General features: G+C 43.6%; 1 protein-coding gene across 1 annotated transcript in view; it reads right to left on the reverse strand.

Annotated features, from left to right (window-relative positions):
- LOC311108511 (serine/threonine-protein kinase MRCK beta-like) overlaps positions 1-21,581 on the reverse strand; it is a 125,076-nt gene extending 103,495 nt beyond the window's left edge. The window contains 1 exon segment of the mRNA XM_084151147.1: positions 20,886-21,581. Within this exon segment, the coding sequence (XP_084007273.1) occupies positions 20,886-21,060 (175 nt within the window). The 5' untranslated portion in view covers positions 21,061-21,581.
- Between the last annotated feature and the right edge of the window lie 546 nt (positions 21,582-22,127).

Raw genomic sequence — 22,127 nt, forward strand, 5'->3', positions numbered from 1 at the left:
AAATCGTTTGACATAGAAATAATGTTTATTAATTATAAAATTAGGAAAAATATTAATAAAAGTCCACCTATGAGGCCACTATTCATATGACTTCAGAAAAGGGCCACAGTAAACCAACGTTTTAGAAATACATAACACCATCTAACCAATAATCAACAACAACAAAAATACCGGAATATGCAGTTATCTTAGCCAGCAGGCCAACCACTAAAGTTAGTTATTTTAACCTACTAGCTACCATAGCCGTCTACCTAGTCTAGCCAGCCAGCCACCACGGTCAACATATCAAAGTAGTTGACGGCTGAGTTCGCTACCAAAGTCAAAGATGAGTCAAGAACAGCCCTTCAGGAGGGAGAGTCAGCTAGCTAATCCAATAGCGATAGTGAGGTAAATCCACATTGAATTTACCCGGTTTATCTCAATCACTGCTGACACCCGTGATGTACCGGTAGGTCGGTAGGAAATAGAGGTTGCAGGCTTCACATTCACGCTTGGCACAGCACCTGGTTTCAGTCAGAGTCTCATTCCAAATCCTGCCTTCCACTGGTTATACACTAAGCTATCGAAGTCCTCCGGGGTGAAATGAGCACCGCATACAGTAGACCTGCACACAGTTCCCATACTCCAATCTCCTCGCGTCAACCACAAAAATCGCTCCGTCTCCCGTACTCCTGAGTGGCGCAGTGGTCTAAGGCACTGCATCGCAGTGCTAACTGTGCCACTAGAGATCCTGGTTCGAATCCAGGCTCTGTCGCAGCCGGCCGCGACCGGGAGACTCATGGGCGGCGCACAATTGGCCCAGCGTCGTCCAGGATAGGGGAGGGAATGGCCGGCAGGGATGTAGCTCAGTTGATAGAGCATGGCGTTTGCAATGCCAGGGTTGTGGCTTCGATTCCCACGGGGGGCCAGTATAAAAATATATGTATTCACTAACTGTAAGTCGCTCTGGATAAGAGCGTCTGCTAAATGACTAAAATGTAAAATGTAATGTAAATGTCTTCAAAGCTTGCTTCTCGTTTTTGGGCCACAAATTAGACGTAACCCCATCCTTGTGGGTCTTACTGCACTAGCTACAAATGACGGAAAACTACTAAAAAAAACTCACCCGACTACCTAACGCACAGGAGAAGAGGAGTTGCATTTTTTAGCATTCATATATATGGTTTCTTCTTCATGGATGTAAACTCAGCAAAAAAAAAAGAAATGTCCTCTCACTGTCAACTGCGTTTATTTTCAGCAAACTTAACATGTGTAAATATTTGTATGAACATAACAAGATTCAACAACTGAGACAAACTGAACAACTTCCAGACATGTGACTAACAGAAATTGAATAATGTGTCCCTGAACAAAGGGGGGGGGGGGGGGTCAAAAGTAACAGTCAGAGTAACAGTCCGTATCTGGTGTGGCCACCAGCTGCATTAAGTACTGCAGTGCATCTCCTCCTCATGGACTGCACCAGATGTGCCAGTCCTTGCTGTGAGATGTTACCACACTCTTCCACCAAGGCACCTGCAAGTTCCCAGACATTTCTGGAGGGAATGGCCCTAGCCCTCACCCTCCGATCCAACAGGTCCCAGATTTACTCAATGGGATTGAGATCCGGGCTCTTTGCTGGCCATGGCAGAACACTGACGTTCCGGTCTTGCAGGAAATCACGCACAGAACGAGCAGTATGGCTGGTGGCATTGTCATGCTGGAGGGTCATGTCAGGATGAGCCTGCAGGAAGGGTACCACATGAGGGAGGAGGATGTCTTCCCTGTAACGCACAGCGTTGAGATTGCCTGCAATGACAACAAGCTCAGTCTGATGATGCTGTGACCCACCGCCCCAGACCATGACGTCCCTCCACCTCCAAAATCGATCCCGCTCCAGAGTACAGGCCTCGGTGTAACGCTCATTCCTTCAACGATAAAAGCGAATCCGACCATCACCCCTGGTGAGACAAAAACACTTTTTGCCAGTCCTGTCTGGTCCAGCGACGGTGGGTTTGTGCCCATAGGCGATGTTGTTGCCGTTGATGTCTGGTGAGGACCTGCCTTACAACAGGCCTACAAGCCCTCAGTCCAGCCTCTCTCAGCCTATTAGGGACAGTCTGAGCACTGATGGAGGGATTGTGCGTTCCTGGTGTAACTCGGGCAGTTGTTGTTGCCATCCTGTACCTGTCCCGCAGGTGTGAAGTTCGGATGTACCGTTCCTGTGCAGGTGTTGTTACACGTGGTCTGCCACTGCGAGGACAATCAGAAGTCCGTCCTGCCTCCCTGTAGCGCTGTCTTAGGCGTCTCAAAGTACGGACATTGCAATTTATTGCCCTGGCCACATCTGCAGTCCTCATGCCTCCTTGCAGCATGCATAAGGCACGTTCACACAGATGAGCAGGGACCCTGGGCATCTTTATTTTGGTGTTTTTCAGAGTCAGTAGAAAGGCCTCTTTAGTGTCCTAAGTTTTCATAACTGGGACCTTAATTGCCTACCATCTGTAAGGTGTTAGTGTCTTAACGACCGTTCCATAGGTGCATGTTCATTAATTGTTTATGGTTCATTGAACAAGCATGGGAAACAGTGTTTAAATCCTTTACAATGAAGATCTATGAAGTTATTTGGATTTTTACAAATTATCTTTGAAAGACAGGGTCCTGAAAAAGGGACGTTTTTTTTTTGTTGCTGAGTTTACATAGCAGCTCACCAGTGCAAACACTTGGTTTGGAATGTAAATACATGCTAGAATGGCTAGTAGCTAACGTTAGCCAGCTGGAACTAGCTAGGTAGCACCGGTTTTCCATATGACATTGAGAAATAGTGCATTGTGGGTAGCTCTGAAGATATCCGGAATTAAGTTAATATGTAAAAACGGTAAAACATAACTATGTTTGTAGTTATAGGTAACCAGATCGTGACTAAAGCTAAGCTACTAAGTTTTTGACCACACTGTTGTTACTTTGGTGAGTACCCTTTAATTTAAAAAAATATATATAGAATATTCCCAACACCATTGAAAACCCCAGCTGTTCCTCCAATAGCCCAATAGCATCAGAGCCCAGTCATCTCAGTCATGAGAAACTCCAACTCCATCTATAGGGAGCAGCCACTCAGAAAGACTGCACTTGTCATATGGGAGAGCAAGCCTGTCTGGATGCATTGTCACTCACTTCCCAGCTATGCCATCAAAAGCATCCAACCCCAGTTGACCATCTCCTTCCCCTACCAGCCATGATGATTCTGGCAGGCACAACATGGCTAACATAAAACATTGATGTCGAATAGAGACGGCCATGCCGGGAGCAGGGCCTAGTCTGTGTTTAAAGACCCAGTGCAGTCAAAAATGTTTCATATATATTTCCACACTATACGGTTGGAATAATACTGTGAAAATTATGATAACGCCATTTTAGTGTAAGAGCTGTTTGAATAAGCCGCCTGAAATTTCTACCTGTTTTGGGGGGATGGAGTTTTGGCCTTCCATGATGACATCATCATGCAGTAAATTAGTTAATAGACCAATAAGAAAGAGAGTTCCAAACATATGAACAGGATCTCTATGGTTCCGAACCTCTCTGCCAATAACAGATAGTTTTCAGTGTTTCACTCCCCACTCAGACCACTCAGACAGTCCTAGCAAAATTATTGCTTGAGAAATGTGCCTTTGCTAAGAAGCTATTGTTTCTTTATGATCATTTTAATTGAAAACAATCACAGAAAGGTACTTAATTGTTAACCAGAAATTATTTGAGAGATAAAAAAAAAAACATTGCACATGCATTGGACTTTTAAGCAGAGGGTGTGTGGGGAGGAGGTGGCTGGTAGCAGGAGGTTAAACCATCAGGACTCCTCCCAGGGTTAATCTATTATCCAGCACCAGCTGCCACACATCCCCCCTACCCCCACCACACCAGCCATTTATGAGCGGCTCCATGCTTGGCCTGCTGCTCGCTGGGCGCTCGGCTCAGCCACTGGGACCGTAGCACTGGGCACTACTGGAGAGCATCCAGGCCCAGGGATCAGGACACAGGTAGTGTGTCACGGAAGATAAAGCCGCTGTGACGAGGAAGGACACGCAGCAGGGACCTCCAAGACTCAGTGGGATTTGCCCTCGGGGCTCTGTGAGGTATAGCTGCTATGTTGCAAGGTGAGCTACAGAACGTCGCAAGATTTAGTTTTGTTTGAAAGTTGAGAGAGCATGAAAACCATTCCAAATATTTTCTGGTCTGTTTTCGCTTTCTCTGCATCATTTTGCTCTTGAGTTACTGTTTCATCAAATCCCAGATAGCACAGTCCCCCCACCCCAAAATGGTGTCTTGAAGGTGACTCTGTAGGTTTATGGGTTCAATTTGGTACCGTCCTTTAGGTCTTGATCCGTCTTGACACCTTGGCAAAGGATGATAAATGTCCACAGCACTTCCTGGACAGGCCTCTTACCCGGCAGGCCTTTAAACCTCCATTAACCCACTTCCTCCATTGCTGCCTTTAATACGCCAATTGTTTCTTATGTGGTTTCCTCTCCTTCGTCTGCACTGATAGAAAGAAATTGCGAAATCAAATTCCCAGCAGGCATCCACCAAATTGCATTTACAGATCAGTGCAGATGAATGAGGAACAGAGGGAGGAACAGGAAATTGAGGTGACTAGGTAGGGGTTCCCCTATGACCTGGATCATCTATGGGCGTGGTCTCTACAAATTAGCCTGTATGAATGGTCACATGATGCTTGGAAGATCATAATTATGAGGCCCTGATAGATTATGTTCAGATTTGTATTGGCGTTTACTCGCATAATCTTGCTTTATAACAACAGACAAGGACAGCGGTTAAAGGCAGCTTTACTCAGCCATTGTTGTGGTAGTCATAGACACAGAGATAAGAACACACGGGCACAACGATAATGAAACTTAACACGTTCATATCACATGACCGATTCACTCTTATTTTGCTCAAGTTATTAGGTAAGTAATAGTGAGTGTTTTGAATTAAGGCAACATTCTAAAACGTAGCCTAGTCTATTACAGCAAAGGCTACCCTTCACACAACACCTTATGCAGCACTGAAGCTGCCTACGACAAGACTTCTTAATCTCAGACTCTCATTATCTACCACAGTTCCCACAGCTTCCCTTTCGCAAGAGTTGCATTCACACTTCCTTTTCTGTGGGCTTGTGAGAAACATATTGTAAAAAGTGAGAGATCTCAGCTCAGAGTAACCTCAGATGAGACCACAGAGTTCCCCGTCACCCTGGTTTGTCCCACCAGCTGCAGCTGCACAGACACAGGGTGCCCTTTGGGTGCTTTGTCATCCGAGATGGGGGATGTAGGGTGACCTCACTTGGGGGTGCAGCGCTTAAGGTTGACAATAGGGCTGGGACAATACCATGCGGCTCTGTCATTGCTTGTCCATATATGTACACATTCTTAAATTCCATTCCTTACTAAATGTGTGTGTATTGGGTATATGTTGTGAAATTCTTAGATAATACTTGATAGATATTACTGCACTGTCGGAGCTAGAAGCACAAGCATTTCGCTACACCCGCAATAACATCTGCTAAACACGTGTGTGTGACAAAATTTGATTTACATTTTTAAATTTTCATTTTAGTCATTTAGCAGACGCTCTTACCCAGAGCGACTTACAGTTAGTTTTCTTTTTTTATTTCTGGCCCCCGTGGAAATCGAACCCACAATCCTGGCGTTGCAAACGCCATGCTCTACAAACTGAGCTACATCCCTGCCGGCCATTCCCTCCCCTACCCTGGACGACGCTGGGCCAATTGTGCGCCGCCCCATGGGTCTCCCGGTCGTGGCCGGCTACGACAGAGCCTGGATTCGAACCAGGATCTCTAGTGGCACAGCTAGCACTGCGTTGCAGTGCCTTAGACCACTGGGAGGCCTGATTTGGATTTGATACCAGTATCACGAGTACTCATTATTAGCATCATGGCAAGGAAACAAAACACGAAGCGGATTCGAAACGAACATTATGTTGTCCAGAGTCACATTTATTTATTTTCCAAGCAAAAGCGCACAATGGGTGTTTCTCAATATGCATACTACCATGCTCCACACTCATGCTCCGAGTGCATTCTTCGACGACATGGGTAGCTACCAATTCTTCACGGCTAGCTAGTTATCCTGTTAACCCTATTGACTTACTATGGACTTTGGACTTATTCACTGAACCGTCTTCAAGCCAGGACAATAGAGACGAAACAATACAAAGCAACCGTTTCACATCATAACTATCAGCTAGCTCTATGTGAACCGTAATAATGTAGCTAACCAGATAGTTTAACAGGCAAAAATGACCTAAAACGAATATTCCGCAAGATAGGATGTCAAATCTTTGAGGGTAGCAACCGTAGCTTTTTGAGAAACAAAATACATACAGCAGGTTTTTAAAAAGGACCAAAGAGTTTGGTCTGCTTCGTGTTACAATTTTTGACATGGAAAAAATATAGCGTTACTGGTATCGTCACAGCCCTAGTTGACAATTTTATTTTACCTTTATTTAACTAGGCAAGTCAGTTAAGAACAAATTCTTATTTACAATGACGGCCTACACAGGCCAAACCCGGACGACGCTGGGCCAATTGTGCGCCGCCCTATGGGACTCCCAATCAAGGCCGGTTGTGCTACAGCCTGGAATCGAACCAGGGGGTCTGTAGTGACGCCTCAAGCACTGAGATGCAGTGCCTTAGACTGCTGCGCCACTCGGGAGCCCATCAGTAGAGATGAAGGAGAGAAGACAAGGGGAGAACGTCACTTTAGAATATTGAGGGTAGATAACGGACAGCCTCTGGCTAGTACCCCCACTAACAAACAAACAGTGCCTTAGACCGCTGCGCCACTCGGGAGCCCATATGTCCATAAACACTCCAGCCAGCTGGTCTGCGCATGCTCTGAAGACGTGGCTAGGGATGCCGTCTGGGCTGGCATCGTTTAAATGTCTTACTCACGTCGGCCACAGAAAACGAGAGCTCACAGACCTCGGGAGTGGCCTGTGTCGGTGGCACTGTGTTATTCTCAAAGCGGCCGAAGAAGGTGTTTAGCTTGTCTGGGAGCAAGACGTCGCTGGTCTTTATAATCCGTGATTGTCTGCAGTCCCTGCCACATACAGTGAGGGAAAAAAGTATTTGATCCCCTGCTGATATTGTACGTTTGCCCACTGACAAAGACATGATCAGTCTATAATTTTAATGGTAGGTCTATTTGAACAGTGAGAGACAGAATAACAACAACAAAAATCCAGAAAAATGCATGTCAAAAATGTTATAAATTGATTTGCATTTTAATGAGGGAAATAAGTATTTGTCCCCTCTGCAAAACATGACTTAGTACTTGGTGGCAAAACCCTTGTTGGCAATCACAGAGGTCAGACGTTTCTTGTAGTTGGCCACCAGGTTTGCACACATCTCAGGAGGGATATTGTCCCACTCCTCTTTGCAGATCTTCTCCAAGTCATTAAGGTTTCGAGCCTGACGTTTGGCAACTTGAACCTTCAGCTCCCTCCACAGATTTTCTATTGGATTAAGGTCTGGAGACTGGCTAGGCCACTCCAGGACCTTAATGTGCTTCTTCTTGAGTCACTCCTTTGTTGCCTTGGCCGTGTGTTTTGGGTCATTGTCATGCCGGAATACCCATCCACGACCCATTTTCAATGCCCTGGCTGAGGGAAGGAGGTTCTCACCCAAGATTTGACGGTACATGGCCCCGTCCATCGTCCCTTTGATGCGGTGAAGTTGTCATGTCCCCTTAGCAGAAAAACACCCCCAAAGCATAATGTTTCCACCTCCATGTTTGACGGTGGGGATGGTGTTCTTGAGGTCATAGGCAGCATTCCTCCTCCTCCAAACACGGCGAGTTGAGTTGATGCCAAAGAGCTCGATTTTGTTCACATCTGACCACAACACTTTCACCTAGTTCTCCTCTGAATCATTCAGATGTTCATTGGCAAACTTCAGATGGGCCAGTATATGTGCTTTCTTGAGGAGGACCTTGCGGGCGATGCAGGATTTCAGTCCTTCACGTCGTAGTGTGTTACCAATTGTTTTCTTGGTGACTATGGTCCCAGCTGCCTTGAGATCATTGACAAGATCCTCCCGTGTAGTTCTGGGCTGATTCCTCACCGTTCTCAAGATCATTGCAACTCCACGAGGTGAGATCTTGCATGGAGCCCCAGGCCGAGGGAGATTGACAGTTATTTTGTGTTTATTCCATTTGCGAATAATCACACCAACTGTTGTCACCTTCTCACCAAGCTGCTTGGCGATGGTCTTGTAGCCCATTCCAGCCTTGTGTAGGTCTACAATCTTGTCCCTGACATCCTTGGAGAGCTCTTTGGTCTTGGCCATGGTGGAGAGTTTGGAATCTGATTGATTGATTGCTTCTGTGGACAGGTGTCTTTTATACAGGTAACATGCTGAGATTAGGAGCACTCCCTTTAAGAGTGTGCTCCTAATCTCAGCTCGTTACCTGTATAAAAGACACCTGGGAGCCAGAAATCTTTCTAATTGAGAGGGGGTCAAATACTTACCTCCCTCATTAAAATGCAAATCAATTTATAACATTTTTGACATGCGTTTTTCTGGATTTTTTTGTTGTTATTCTGTCTCACTGTTCAAATAAACCTACCATTAAAATTATAGACTGATCATTTCTTTGTCAATGGGCAAACGTACAAAATCAGCAGGGGATCAAATACTTTTTTCCCCTCACTGTACGTCTTGTGTCTCAGCCGTTGAATTTCGACTCCACTTTGTTCCCGTACTGACGTTTTGCCTGTTTGATTGCCTTACGGAGGGCATACAGGACTGTTTGTATTCGATCATATTCCCAGTCACCATGCCGTGGTTAACCTCGTAAGGATCAGACCCTTTTTTTCAATTTTCGCCTAAAATGACACACCGAAATCTAACTGCCTGCAGCTCAGGACCTGATGCAAGGATGTGCATATTCTTGATACCATTTGAAAGGAAACACTTTGAAGTTTGTGAAAATGTGAAATTAATGCAGGAGAATATAACACATTAGATCTGGTAAAAGATAATACAAACCAAAAAACATGCGTTTTCTATGATTTTTGAAATGCAAGAGAAAGGCCACAATATAATATTGCAGTTTAGGCGCAATTTAGATTTTGGCCACTAGATGGGAGCAGTGTGTGTGCAAAGTTTCAGATTGATCCAGTGAAGTATTGCAATACTGGACTATTTTGTATCAAGACTGCCCAAATGTGCCGAATTGGTCAATTGATACATTTTCAAGTACATAACTATAGAGAACATACATTTTGTATTACCATATCGTTTTTTTAAGTTTACACACTCCCAAGAATGTCATACATGATGGATCATTAGCTTATACACTAACTTTCACACATCTAGATGGCCGGGCGGGGTGGGTGTGGAGCCAGAGACAGCAGGGGTTCAAACTGTAGAACCCAGTTCCTACATTTTAATATAAAAATGGATTTTATCAAACAAAACTATGCTACATTTTATCTCTGGAACCCTTAGGATGACAAATCAGAGCAAGATTACTGAATGTAAGTACATTATTATATTATTATTATCAAACCAGTTGCTGTGATAAGTTTTTTGTTGTTGTGCACTCTCCTCAAACAATATCATTGTATTGTTTCACTGTAATAGCTACTGTAAATTGGACAGTGCAGTTAGATTAACAAGAATTTAAGCTTTCTGCCGATATAAGACATGTCTTTGTCTTGGAAAGTTTGCTGTTACTTCAACAGTCATGCTAATCACATTAGCGCACGTTAACTCAATTGTCCCGTATACGGGACACCGATCCCGTAGAGGTTCAAGGCGGTTGTTCGCGCTTTCTGTTTTGCGCAAATGCTGCCATCTATCCACGGTTTTTGGTTTGGACAGGTTTTAATAGTCACAGTGGGTAAACATCCCCTATATACCTCCTGATGAACTCAGTCACCGTGTCAATGTATACGTCAATGTCATGAACAGAGACAACAAAGAACATGGCCCAGTCCTTGTGATAAAAACAGTCTTGAAGCATGGATTCCAATTGGTCAGACCAGCATTGAATAGACCTTAGCACGGGTACTTCCTGTTTGAGTTTCTGCCTATAGGAAGGGAATGGAATGGAGTCGTGATCTGATTTGCCGAAGGGAGGGCAGAGGGCCTTGTAGCCATCCTGGAAGGAAGAGTAACAATGGTCGAGAGTTTTTGAAGAGCGAGTACTGTTGATAGAACTTTGGTATCGTTTTCCTTTAGAACATTTCGGTTAAATCGCTCAGCACTACAGCCTACATTTTCAATATATTTGGTAGAAATATGTAAGGGAGACTGAGGTGCAACAGTCTAAATCTGTAAAAGTCATGGGGCAGAGCTAAGTTTTTAAGCTGCCACCATGCCCTGAAATTCTATTTTCACCATGTGACCATTGTGTTTCAATTCAGAAATGAGAGGGTATTGACTATACATGTAAAGACCCATGGAGAGTCAGAATATCCACAGTGGGCCCTGATATTACAACTGTGTCCACATTGGACATTTATCATTGTTACAGCGTAAATACACTACAGGTCAAAAGTTTTAGAACACCTACTCATTCAAGGGTTTTTCCTTTATTTTTACTATTTTCTACATTGTAGAATACTAGTGAAGACATCAAAACTATGAAATAACACATATGGAATCATGTAGTAACCAAAAAAGTATTAAACTAATCAAAATATATTTCCCTTTGCACGCTCTTGGCATTCTCTCAACCAGCTTCACCTGGAATGCTTTTCCAACAGTCTTGAAGGAGTTCCTACATATGCTGAGCACTTGTTGGCTGCTTTTCATTCACTCTGCAGTCCGACTCATCCCAAACCATCTCAATTTGATTGAGGTCGGGGGATTGTGGAGGCCAGGTCATCTGATGCAGCACAGCACTGCATCACTTTCCTTGGTAAAATAGCCATTACACAGCCTGGAGGTGTGTTGGGTCATTGCCCTGTTGAAAAACAAATGATAGTCCCACTAAGCCCAAACCAGATGGGATGGCGTATCGCTGCAGAATGCTGTGGTAGCTATGCTGGTGAAGTGTGCTTTGAATTCTAAATAAATCGCAGATAGTGTCAACAGCAAAGCACACCCACACAATAACACTTCCTCCATGCTTTACCGTGGGAAATACACGTGGAGATCATCCGTTGATCCACACCACGTCTCACAAAGACACGGCGGTTGGAACCAAACATCTCAAATTTTGACTCTAGACCAAAGGACAGATTTCCGCCGGTCTAATGTTCATTGCTCATGTTTCTTGGCCCAAGCAGGTCTCTTCTTATTATTGGTGTCCTTTAGTAGTGGTTTCTTTGCAGCAATTCGACCATGAAGGCCTGATTCACACAGTCTCCTCTGAACAGTTGATGTTGAGATGTGTCTGTTATTTGAACTCTGTGAAGCATATATTTGGGCTGCAATTTCTGAGGCTGGTAACTCTAATGAACTTATCCTCTGCAGCAGAGGTAACTCTGGGTCTTCCATTCCTGTGGAATGAGAGCCAGTTTCATCATAGTGCTTGATGGTTTTTGCGACTGCACTTGAAGAAACTTTTAAAGTTCTTGAAATTTTCCAGATTGACTGACCTTCATGTCTTAAAGTAATAATGGACTGTCGTTTCTCTATGATTATTTGAGCTGTTCCTGCCATAATATGGACTTGGTCTTTTACCAAATAGGGCTCTTCTGTATACCCCACATATCTTGTCACAACACAACTGATTGGCTCAAACGCATTAAGAAGGAAAGAAATTCCACAAATTAACTTTTAACAAGGCACACCTGTTAATTGAAATGCATTCCAAGTGACTACCTCATGAAGCTGGTTGAGAGAATGCCAAGTGTGCAAAGCTGTCATCAAGGCAAAGGGTGGCTATTTGAAGAATCTCAAATATAAAATATATTTTGATTTGTTTAACACTTTTTTGGTTACTACATGATTCCATGTGTTATTTCATAGTTTTGATGTCTTCACTATTATTCTACAATGTAGAAAATAGTCAAAATAAAGAATAACCCTTGAATGAGTAGGTGTTCTAAAACCTTTTTTATTTTTTATTACCGTTCCATTTACTTCTCACTTCCCCCCCGTGCTGTTCCATCTATGGACATTCCCCAACGGACTCTTACCCTGCCCCCACAATTTTAAATGTGTATATATATATATATATATATATATATATATATATATATATATATTATTATTTATTTTGTCTAATTCACTTATTTTTTAATTTATTTTATACTTTTTCATTTGACCTGTTCTGTTGATTGTCTCTGTACCCTGAAATTACATCTGCCTCCCTGTGACTAATAACCTCTGTCTGTCTAGCTATCTATCTATCTATCTATATATCTATCTATATATCTATCTAATCACTGTGAAATTCCAAAAGAGATTGCCAAAACGCTGTTCGTCAACCATTCCTCCCTGCTAAACAGAGTCGTCACACACAGGGCCAGTTGAACAGCTGAGAGGCCAAACCAAAACGTTGGTAATGAATGTCGCTGGGGCACCGGGTGTGACGGATCCAAATGTGTGTGGCACGCAGCGACCTTGAGCAAGGCCCCATCATCCCACCAGCATCGCTTGGCAACAGGGCCACAATCGCAACAGAACTACATTTCCCATCCAGGCGCGAGGGGATGTTAATACCACACTGAGCCATTTTCCACTGTGGAGGCCTCATGCCTGTGAGGAAGGCTTTGAGGGAAACGCTTGGGAGCCAAACGGCTAGGCCTAATCTGTGTCATGCCTGCGGCCTAGCCCCTGGGAGCAGAGGAGGGGAGAACGCCCACACATGCCTGGTGTTGGGGGAGGATATTAGCAGGAATTAATGGAATTCTCTTTGGTCATGCCATGGCTGCAAGCCAGGAGACTCCTGTACCCCTGTGACATTAACTTTACACAACAGTCCTTAGCTCAACATGTAAGATTCCATTTCAAACTTGCCGAATATCTCATTAGTAAGCAAAGACAGGGCAGTAAAGTAAGAATGAAAGACAGCGGAATCCCTTTCCAAACACTGCCTTTGTTCCAGTAACATCACTCGCCTTGTTTCGCTGCATCAATGGGAGTTAGCGCTTGAATATCCTCCATTCTGAGAGGCATTCCTGAATCCTGACAAGCCCCGTCCTGTCTCTGTTCAGCCTGCCTGTGAAGAGTGGTGCAACAGCCCTGTTGTGAGGTATGTTTTGAGTCAGAGGAGATGCCTCATGCAATAAACACACCGAGCCAGTCGGGCAAATGGGAGTTGTCAGGCAGCAAAAACTAAACATGGAGTACAGAGGACATACCAGACATATCCTCAGCAATGGGAGTCGCCGCCTCCCTTTCTGCAGATTCCTGCCTTATGAAGTGTAGACCTCCTAAGCTTAACCCTTACGAAGAAGCAAACACGAAGAAGAGCACCATCATTTACCTCGGATTGGGCCTCAAGTCTTACATTTGTCAGTGTTGTAAGTCATTGCAGGAAATTGATCATCATGGATAGGCACCTCAAATGTCAGCTCCTCAAATAATCATAATGATCATAGGCTAGACCTATGATGAGAGTTGTACCAGAGTGAGTCATTGATAGTCATTATGATACTATCCTGGCTCTGAGTAGCATTAATTTGCTGCAGTAAGAGGGTGGTGCTTCTTAACATGAGGCTTGGCGTGCTGGCACAGTGGAGCATTCTGAAAGGTAAGCAAGAAACAACACTTAACAATACTACCCCACCCCAGGACATCCACAATAACGAGGAGTGTGGTCACAATATTTAACGTATCATTAAAGGGAAAACAGCTCAATACGGCTGACAAAACAGCATGTGTTACAACTCAAATACACAATATCTTGATTCAATTGAGGCTTATTAAAGTAAAGGTATTCTGAAAGTGGGTGAGGCAAGTATGGCTAATGGCAGTCTAACATGAGGCATATTATTATTATGTTGTATGGATGTAGATGCAATGTAAACTGTATTAACACTTACAGGCCCAGAATATTTTCAGTAAAAGGCTATAGGGAGCAACTACTCCACAGAAGGGGACCAAAGAATGAGAAACTCAGGACGTGTAGTGCAATCATGATTTTCAGTAGGCAATCACCGACAATTAAGTTGTCCCACGCCTAAATAAAAACAACCCTATTTTAAATCAAATGTTAAGCCGTACACTCCACAGAGCCGGGCTTTACGGAAGAGTGGCCAGAAAAAAGCCATTGTTTAAAGAACAAAATAAGCGTTTGGTGTTCGCCAAAAGCCATGTGTGAGATTCCCCAAACATATGGAAGAAGGTACTCCGGTCAGATAAAATTGAGCTTTTTGGCCATCAAGGAAAATGCTATGTCTGGCGCAAACCCAACACCTCTCATCACCCCGAGAACACCATCCCCACAGTGAAGCATGGTGGTGGCAGCATCATGCTGTGGGGATGTTTTTCATCAGCAGGGACTGGGAAACTGGTCAGAATTGAAGGAATGATGGATGGCGCTAAATACAGGGAAATTCTTGAGGGAAACCTGTTTCAGTCTTCCAGAGATTTGAGACTGGGACGGAGGTTCACCCTAAGCATACTGCTAAAGCAACACTCGAGTGGTTTAAGGGGAAACATTTAAACGTCTTGGAATGGCCTAGTCAAAGCCCAGACCTCAATCCAATTGAGAATCTGTGGTATGACTTAAAGATTGCTGTACACCAGTGGAACCCATCCAACTTGAAGGAGCTGGAGCAGTTTTGCCTTGAAGAATGGGCAAAAATCCCAGTGGCTAGATATGCCAAGCTTATAGAGACATACCCCCAGAGACTTGCATCTGTAATTGCTGCAAAAGGTGGCTCTACAAAGTATTGACTTTGTGGGGGTGAATAGTTATGCACGCTCAAGTTCAGTTTTTTTGTCTTATTCCACAATAAAAAATATTTTGCATCTTCAAAGTGGTAGGCATGCTGTGTATATCAAATGATACAAACCCCCCAAAAAATCCATTTTAATTCCAGGTTGTAAGGCAACAAAATAGGAAAAATGCCAAGGGAGGTGAATACTTTCGCAAGCCACTGTAAAGGGCCTCATTGCCAAAATCCCTAAGTATCCCTTGAACTTTTCTAACTATACCCTTTTTATGTCTCAACTCCTCAAATTGCGGGAAGAGCAGACCCTACTAAAACGAGAGTATCAATGAACATTGATTCTGGAAAATGAATGCTCAAGTTTGACGAGCGCAGCATTGTGGTACCATGCACTGCTAGCAGGTTTTTAGCCAAAGACTCTTATATTTTATAAATGTGCAATGAGCATAAAACAACTATTATATAAGGAATGGGCAACTCGTTCTCATTCTGAGAAATAAGGTAGGCCACTTGATTTCAACATCTGAACAAAGTGGACAGGCTAGCATGCTGTTCAAACAGTTGGAGACAGACAGAAGGGTGTGTTCATAACAATTAAACTGGTCTACCTTGTTAGTTAGCAAATAGATCCAAGTTGGCTAGACTTTAAATATAAAGATTAGCTGGCTACTCACGTGCATGTGGGCTTGTGCTTGAGAGATTGTTTATGAGAACTTGCTGTGTTAATTGTCTATAATGCCTCCTACAAAATGTTGGTTATTACTAGTGAATACACATTATGCATGATTCTGGTTAAATTTGTAACAAAAAGGGCATTAATAAACTGACTTGAAAGCCAGATCAGTGATTATTGCAAAAAAAAGCAGGCTAAACTATTTTGATAAAATAATAGAATTATTAGTGGGTCTTATGATTGTGGAAGGCTTATATTTAGCCTATGTATAGTTTCACAAGCCCTGAATTCAATAGATTATTGCTGACTGTTTGAAATGTAGTGTATTTTACCTTTAAATTAAACAAACCTTATTTAGAGAAAACATGTATTGATTTTTTTAATCGAGAGAGAGAGGATACACTGAACAAAATTATGAAATGCAACATGTAAAGTGTTGGTCCCATGTTTCATGAGCTGAAATAAAAGATCCCAGAAATGTTCCATATGCACATAAAGCTTCTCAAATTTTGTGCACAAATTTGTTTACATCCCTGTTAGTTAGCATTTCTCCTTTGCCAAGATAATCCATTCAACTGAAAGGCGTGGCATATCAAGAAGCTGATTAAACAGCATGATCATTACACAGGTGCACCTCGTGCTGGGGACAATAAAAGGCCACTAAAATGTGCAGTTTTGTCACACAACACAATGCCACAGATGTCTCAAGTTTTGAGGGAGCGTGCAGTTGGCATGCTGACTGCAGGAATGTCCACCAGAGCTATTGCCAGAGAATTGACACAGTGTTAGAGAATTTGGCAGTACGTCCAACCGGCCTCACAACCGAAGACCACGTGTAACCACGCCAGCAGAGGACCTCCACATCCAGCTTCTTCACCTGCGGGATCGTCTGAGACCAGCCACCCGGACAGCTGATGAAACTGTGGGTTTGCACAACTGAGAATTTCTGCACAAAGCACCCCATGGTGGCAGTGGGGTTATGGTATGGGCAGGCATAAGCTACGGCCAATGAACACAATTGCCTTTTACCGATGGCAGTTTGAATGCACAGAGATACTGTGACGAGATCCAGAGGTCCATTGTCGTGCCATTCATCCGCCACCATTACCTCATATTTCAGCATGATAATGCACGGCCCCATGTCACAAGGATCTGTACACAATTCCTGGAAGCTGAAAATGTCCCAATTCTTCCATGGCCTGCATACTCACCAGACATGTCACCCATTGAGCATGTTTGGGATGCTCTGGTTCGACGCGTGCGACAGCGTGTTCCAGTTCCAGCAATATCCAGCAACTTCGCACTGCCATTGAAGAGGAGTGGGCCAACATTCCACAGGCCACAATCAACAGCCTGATCAACTCTATGGGAATGAGATGTGTCGCGCTGTACGAGGCAAATGGTGGTCACACCAGATACTGACTGGTTTTCTGATCCACGCCCCTACCTTGTTTTTAAGGTATCTGTGACCAACAGATGCATATCTGTATTCCCAGTCATGTGAAATCCATAGATTAGGGCCTAATGAATTTATTTCAATTGACTGATTTCCTTATATGAACTGTAACAGTAAATGCATTTAAATTGTTGCATTTATATTTTTGTTCAGTGTAGATAGATAGGATATATAATCTCCCATAAACTGGAAAAAATAATAGCCCAGCCCTAGTAGGAACCAAAGTTTTGGTCAGTGTTTCCTAGGGGACCCTTTAGTCTTCTGCTTCCTAAAATGTTTTATCTTACTTCATGTAGCTAACATATTCATGCTTTGCCTATTCCTCTCTGATTTAGAATATACTTGCACAAACATGATGATTTAGGCCGACACCAGCACTGGTATCAGGCTGTATTAGCTAGCTACGTTTGCTACAACTCAGTACATTTATTAGCTAGCTAGCTAGCCAGCTGATTAGCATTAGCGGCTAAAACTATTTAATTTAGCCACAACTTGCTTAGAAAAGACAAACTAGCTGTTTGTAGACAGTAAGATATACAAACTAATAGTGTAATTATAGAACGCTTGTGGATTTAAATTAGGAAGCAAAGTGTAATGCAGCATCTTTGTCAGCAACATATTTTTGCATCTGCTGCATTGACTATGCAGACTGAAGAGAACTGCAAGTGGTCTCATTGTCGAGCAACAACAACTACGCTCCTTGAGTGACAGGGGGCGGTGTTTGTGAGAGAGAGAGAGAGAGCGATAACTCAAGTAGCGGAGTAAACTATACAAATTGACATTACACACGCCGGCGAGGCATATCACATTTAACATACCAAACATTGAAATACTGTGCATCAACCGGTACGTGCATCAATATCGGTATATAGTAAAAATAAGATATAGGCCTACCGCCCAGCCCTAATTTGGCAAAGATAAACTAGCGCCACTCTCAAGGGTGCTTGAGGGAAATCAAGTCACAGCAGAATCCTATGCAGATACTCACCACTGAGTGCAAATACTAATTGATCTTTTTATACCCTCTTATCCTCCATGGAGTTGGCTGCAATAGCCCTCTTATCCTCCATGGAGTTGGCTGCAATAGCCCTCTTATCCTCCATGGAGTTGGCTGCAATAGCCCTCTTATCCTCCATGGAGTTGGCTGCAATAGCCCTCTTATCCTCCATGGAGTTGGCTGCAATAGCCCTCTTATCCTCCATGGAGTTGGCTGCAATAGCCCTCTTATCCTCCATGGAGTTGGCTGCAATAGCCCTCTTATCCTCCATGGAGTTGGCTGCAATAGCCCTCTTATCCTCCATGGAGTTGGCTGCAATAGCCCTCTTATCCTCCATGGAGTTGGCTGCAATAGCCCTCTTATCCTCCATGGAGTTGGCTGCAATAGCCCTCTTATCCTCCATGGAGTTGGCTGCAATAGCCCTCTTATCCTCCATGGAGTTGGCTGCAATAGCCCTCTTATCCTCCATGGAGTTGGCTGCAATAGCCCTCTTGTCCGAGCGGCAGTGAGGCAATAAACACCTGCACAGCCGTCTCCTCCCACTGACCTTGGCAGCTAATTCACTCAGTTAGAGTTCTTGCTGAACAGGAATCTGGGCTCTCCCTGGGTAGACTAATGGGACATGGCCACTTCAAGCATATCAATTTAATAATGCCATCGATATACAACACACAGGTTGGTGGTTGTAAAGTGTGTCAGGAACTGTAAGTCTGTTGAATGCAGAACATTCACAAGCCCTAAATATCAAAGAAAACTGTTGGGTTCACTGCAATTCATCAACATCTGCTATTCAGCAATTCTTCGAGGGGACTTTTAGGCTAAATCTGTGATGTGGCCACTGGAATGAGGGGAGTGCAGTAGACGCTGCCAGAAGGTTACAGTGATGGACTCTGAACTTGCTGCACTGGTCAATATTAGAGGGTGAGGCGCGGTCGATATGTCTGTCAGTGATAATGAGGGGCAGATCACACGGCTGCTCTTCAGGGAACTAGCCAGACTCCCATAGACGCTCAGCCCTTGACCATTGTATTTGCTGAGATCAAACTGTGCTTTATGTCAGTGCCAGAGTAATAAGTATATGAACCTCGGTGGATATCAAAGGTCCAATACAACTTATCTTAACATGTGTAAAAGCATTGGGAGGACAGAAAAAAAAACACAAAAACAACCTCCACTAAGGGATTTAGTCTGTTCGGCAGATGACAGCCTCCTTTTGACAGATTAGAATGTTCATGGTTTGTGTAGGAAAAGAAGTAGCAAAAAGTAAAATTGCTACAGAAAAACGAAAATAAATTATCTTCTAGGACAACTTTGAGTAGGCTAGTAAGCTAGCCTACCTCCCCATTTGAAAATACGTTTACCCATTGTGTGGACTGAACACAACCCTGATGTGTTGGATCAGACCAAGACCACAGAGACACAGATCAGCCTCATGGACCAGTCTGTCACAAATCATGTGTAGGGCTTTAGGACTGTTCATTATGCTACAGTATCATTTGGCAGTCCTAGTTGAGTTCCAAAAGGACCATTCACACACACAGGCCAAGGCTAAACCAAATGAGCCCAGAGGTTAGGCAGGTAAATGTGTCGGTTAGGCTAGAGGAGGTTGGGTCTTCTACAGTCAAAACTGAGTTGTTGCACCTGCTGACGATAGGTCCCAGAGGACAGCGACAGTCGTACATTTTTACATTATAGTAATTTTGCAGACGCTCTTATTCAGAGCAACTTATAGGAGCAATTAGGGTTAAGTGCCTTCCTCAAGGGCACAACAAGAGATTTTTACCTAGTCAGTTAGTGGGATTGAACCAGCGACCTTTCGGTTAATGGACGAATGCTCTTAACAGCAAGGCTACCTGCCGCCCTACAGCTTTTCGGGAGCAGACACACCGGGGTATAATCTCATTACTGACGTCAATGAAATGCCCAAGGAAGAGAATCCTCTCATTGTGTTGGATGACTGCAGCCCAAAGGCCAGGTTGGACTACTTGTCTGGATTGGAGCAGATTGTGGGAGGGGGGGGGGGGGGGATCTATGGCGCATAATAGTGCACACTATGTTTCACAAGTCAGGTCCTGACATAAAACGTGAGGAATTCTGGCACTAAGAAAAGGTTGCTTGTTATTCATTCTGAAAAATAACAATTAGCCTAGTAGGCTAAATTAATAACTTTAGCCTCAAGTTGGCACAGTCCTCCATTTCCCTCGACCTGGAAAGTATAAACCTGAGGTTATGAGACACCTCACCTGATTCTAAACACCCGTCCTTAGGCGTGAGGCTCAAACTGGAGATGGTTACATTTGTCTAACAGCTCTGACAAGCAAAAGGTAAACAATGCCTGACAGGACAGGCTGAAGAAATGACAAAAATAGGCAACTGGTTTCTTTAACAAACACAATCCTTTTCAGTTGCACTCTTGTTTGTAATCTGAGTCCAAGCACTGAGTCACACCAGATAAACAGTCCAATAAACAGTACATTCACCTCTAAGAGAATATTAACCAGACCACAGTTCAGAAACCACTGTTTAGTGTTAAGAGGTTTCCGGAACAAGGAATTATGAGGATGGTATTGGTTATTTCACACAGAATATGCACAAGGTATCATTACTTTTAATATAAGTAGGAACTCTAACTAGGTTTATTGGTTAATGAGAGAGCGTGTTAAAATAACTTTAGAATTGACTGATCTAAAATGTTGCTTACTTGCTGTCATTTCATTGTTCCAAATGACTACTAGCCCATCCCATTTTCAGAACTGGGGTTAACTAGTCAGCTAGCTAGTTATCTACTGTACATACCTAACATAGCTAGGATTACAAGTAATGGAGAATTGATCATTGCACATAGAGAGCACGAGCTGTCACAGACCGTGCGGTCATAACTTGTTATCAAACCTAACAATTTAACTTACCCCATTCCAGAAAGTCTGTCACGTGCTTCTCCCGTTTTAAAGGAGAGTTGCTGCATTCGTTGTACAAACATATCAATATATCCAGAAGGGTCTCGACGCTCAGTGAACTTGCATTATTTGGAGTTCCGTCCACGAGCAATTGCTCCAACTTCTTCAGGCGCACCTTCGCTGACATTTTTCTATAAATTAGCTAACTAGCTACCACTCCCTTCGCCGAAGAATCGCTCCCCGAGTTAGTATGCGAGACGAAATCTAGCTAACCCTGCCCCCTTCAAGCGCAACCGAAAAATACTTATTTGTCCAATGTGGAGCACTGAAGTCCCAGACTCCAACTTGCTATCTAGCCGTGTCCTACTACCTTAGCTAGCTAGCTAAAAAAAGAAGACCGACATTTTCATCAGTTTTGCCTTGTTTTTAGCGTCGCCACTGTGTTCCCTTCACTCAGACTCGAGGCCCAGGGCGTCCCATTTGATTTAATCCCGACAAATCTGTACTTTCTACTTAGAAAATGGGATGTCGGGCTTCCCCCCGTCGAATCTCAGGTTGACCGGTCGTCCATTCTCTCGGTCGGATTATCTGCTCGCTCGCATGCCCAATACATGTTCTTCAACACTGCTAAAGAGAGGTATGTCAACCAAAATTGGGGAGTGGCTGTCTTTTCGTAGATGAATCCTTTTTTCTTACTAGCTTTCACCAGTAGCTAGCTGGTGTGTCTCACTATTGAGCGTAACATGGCAAAATTCGTGTCCAGCCTTGTCTCTCCCCTACCTTGCAAAAGAATCCAGACCGGGGACTATGGAGTCCCCGCCTACCCACACCGGAAACGCTATGGATAGGTGACGTCATTCGATGATTGACAGACACTGGGAGTTAACTGGCACTGACCTCACCAGCAGAAAGAACACCATCATTATTATTAAATGGATGTGTGGACAACACTTACCGGAACATAAATAAGTTATGAGATGTGTGTTCAAGGCTTACCATACGAAAAACTAACAATATATCTATATGTGAATGTGCAAATAGACCATTATACTGCAATCTTTCAAGCAATAGTGTTTTTTGCTTTTTAGTATTTCAATGACAGGACAAAAACATACTGAATAAAGTCATCATCATCATCCTATAGCTGTGTGGTTGACTGGAGAGGGAGAAGAGGAATGGGGATTGTTGGATTCATGTTAGAGTGGTAATGGTGGGGGAGGAGAGGGACATGTTGGGTGGTAATGGTGGGGGAGG

The sequence above is a fragment of the Coregonus lavaretus genome (genome assembly GCF_964263955.1).
Source record: "Coregonus lavaretus genome assembly, chromosome: 33".
Classification (NCBI taxonomy): domain Eukaryota; kingdom Metazoa; phylum Chordata; class Actinopteri; order Salmoniformes; family Salmonidae; genus Coregonus; species Coregonus lavaretus.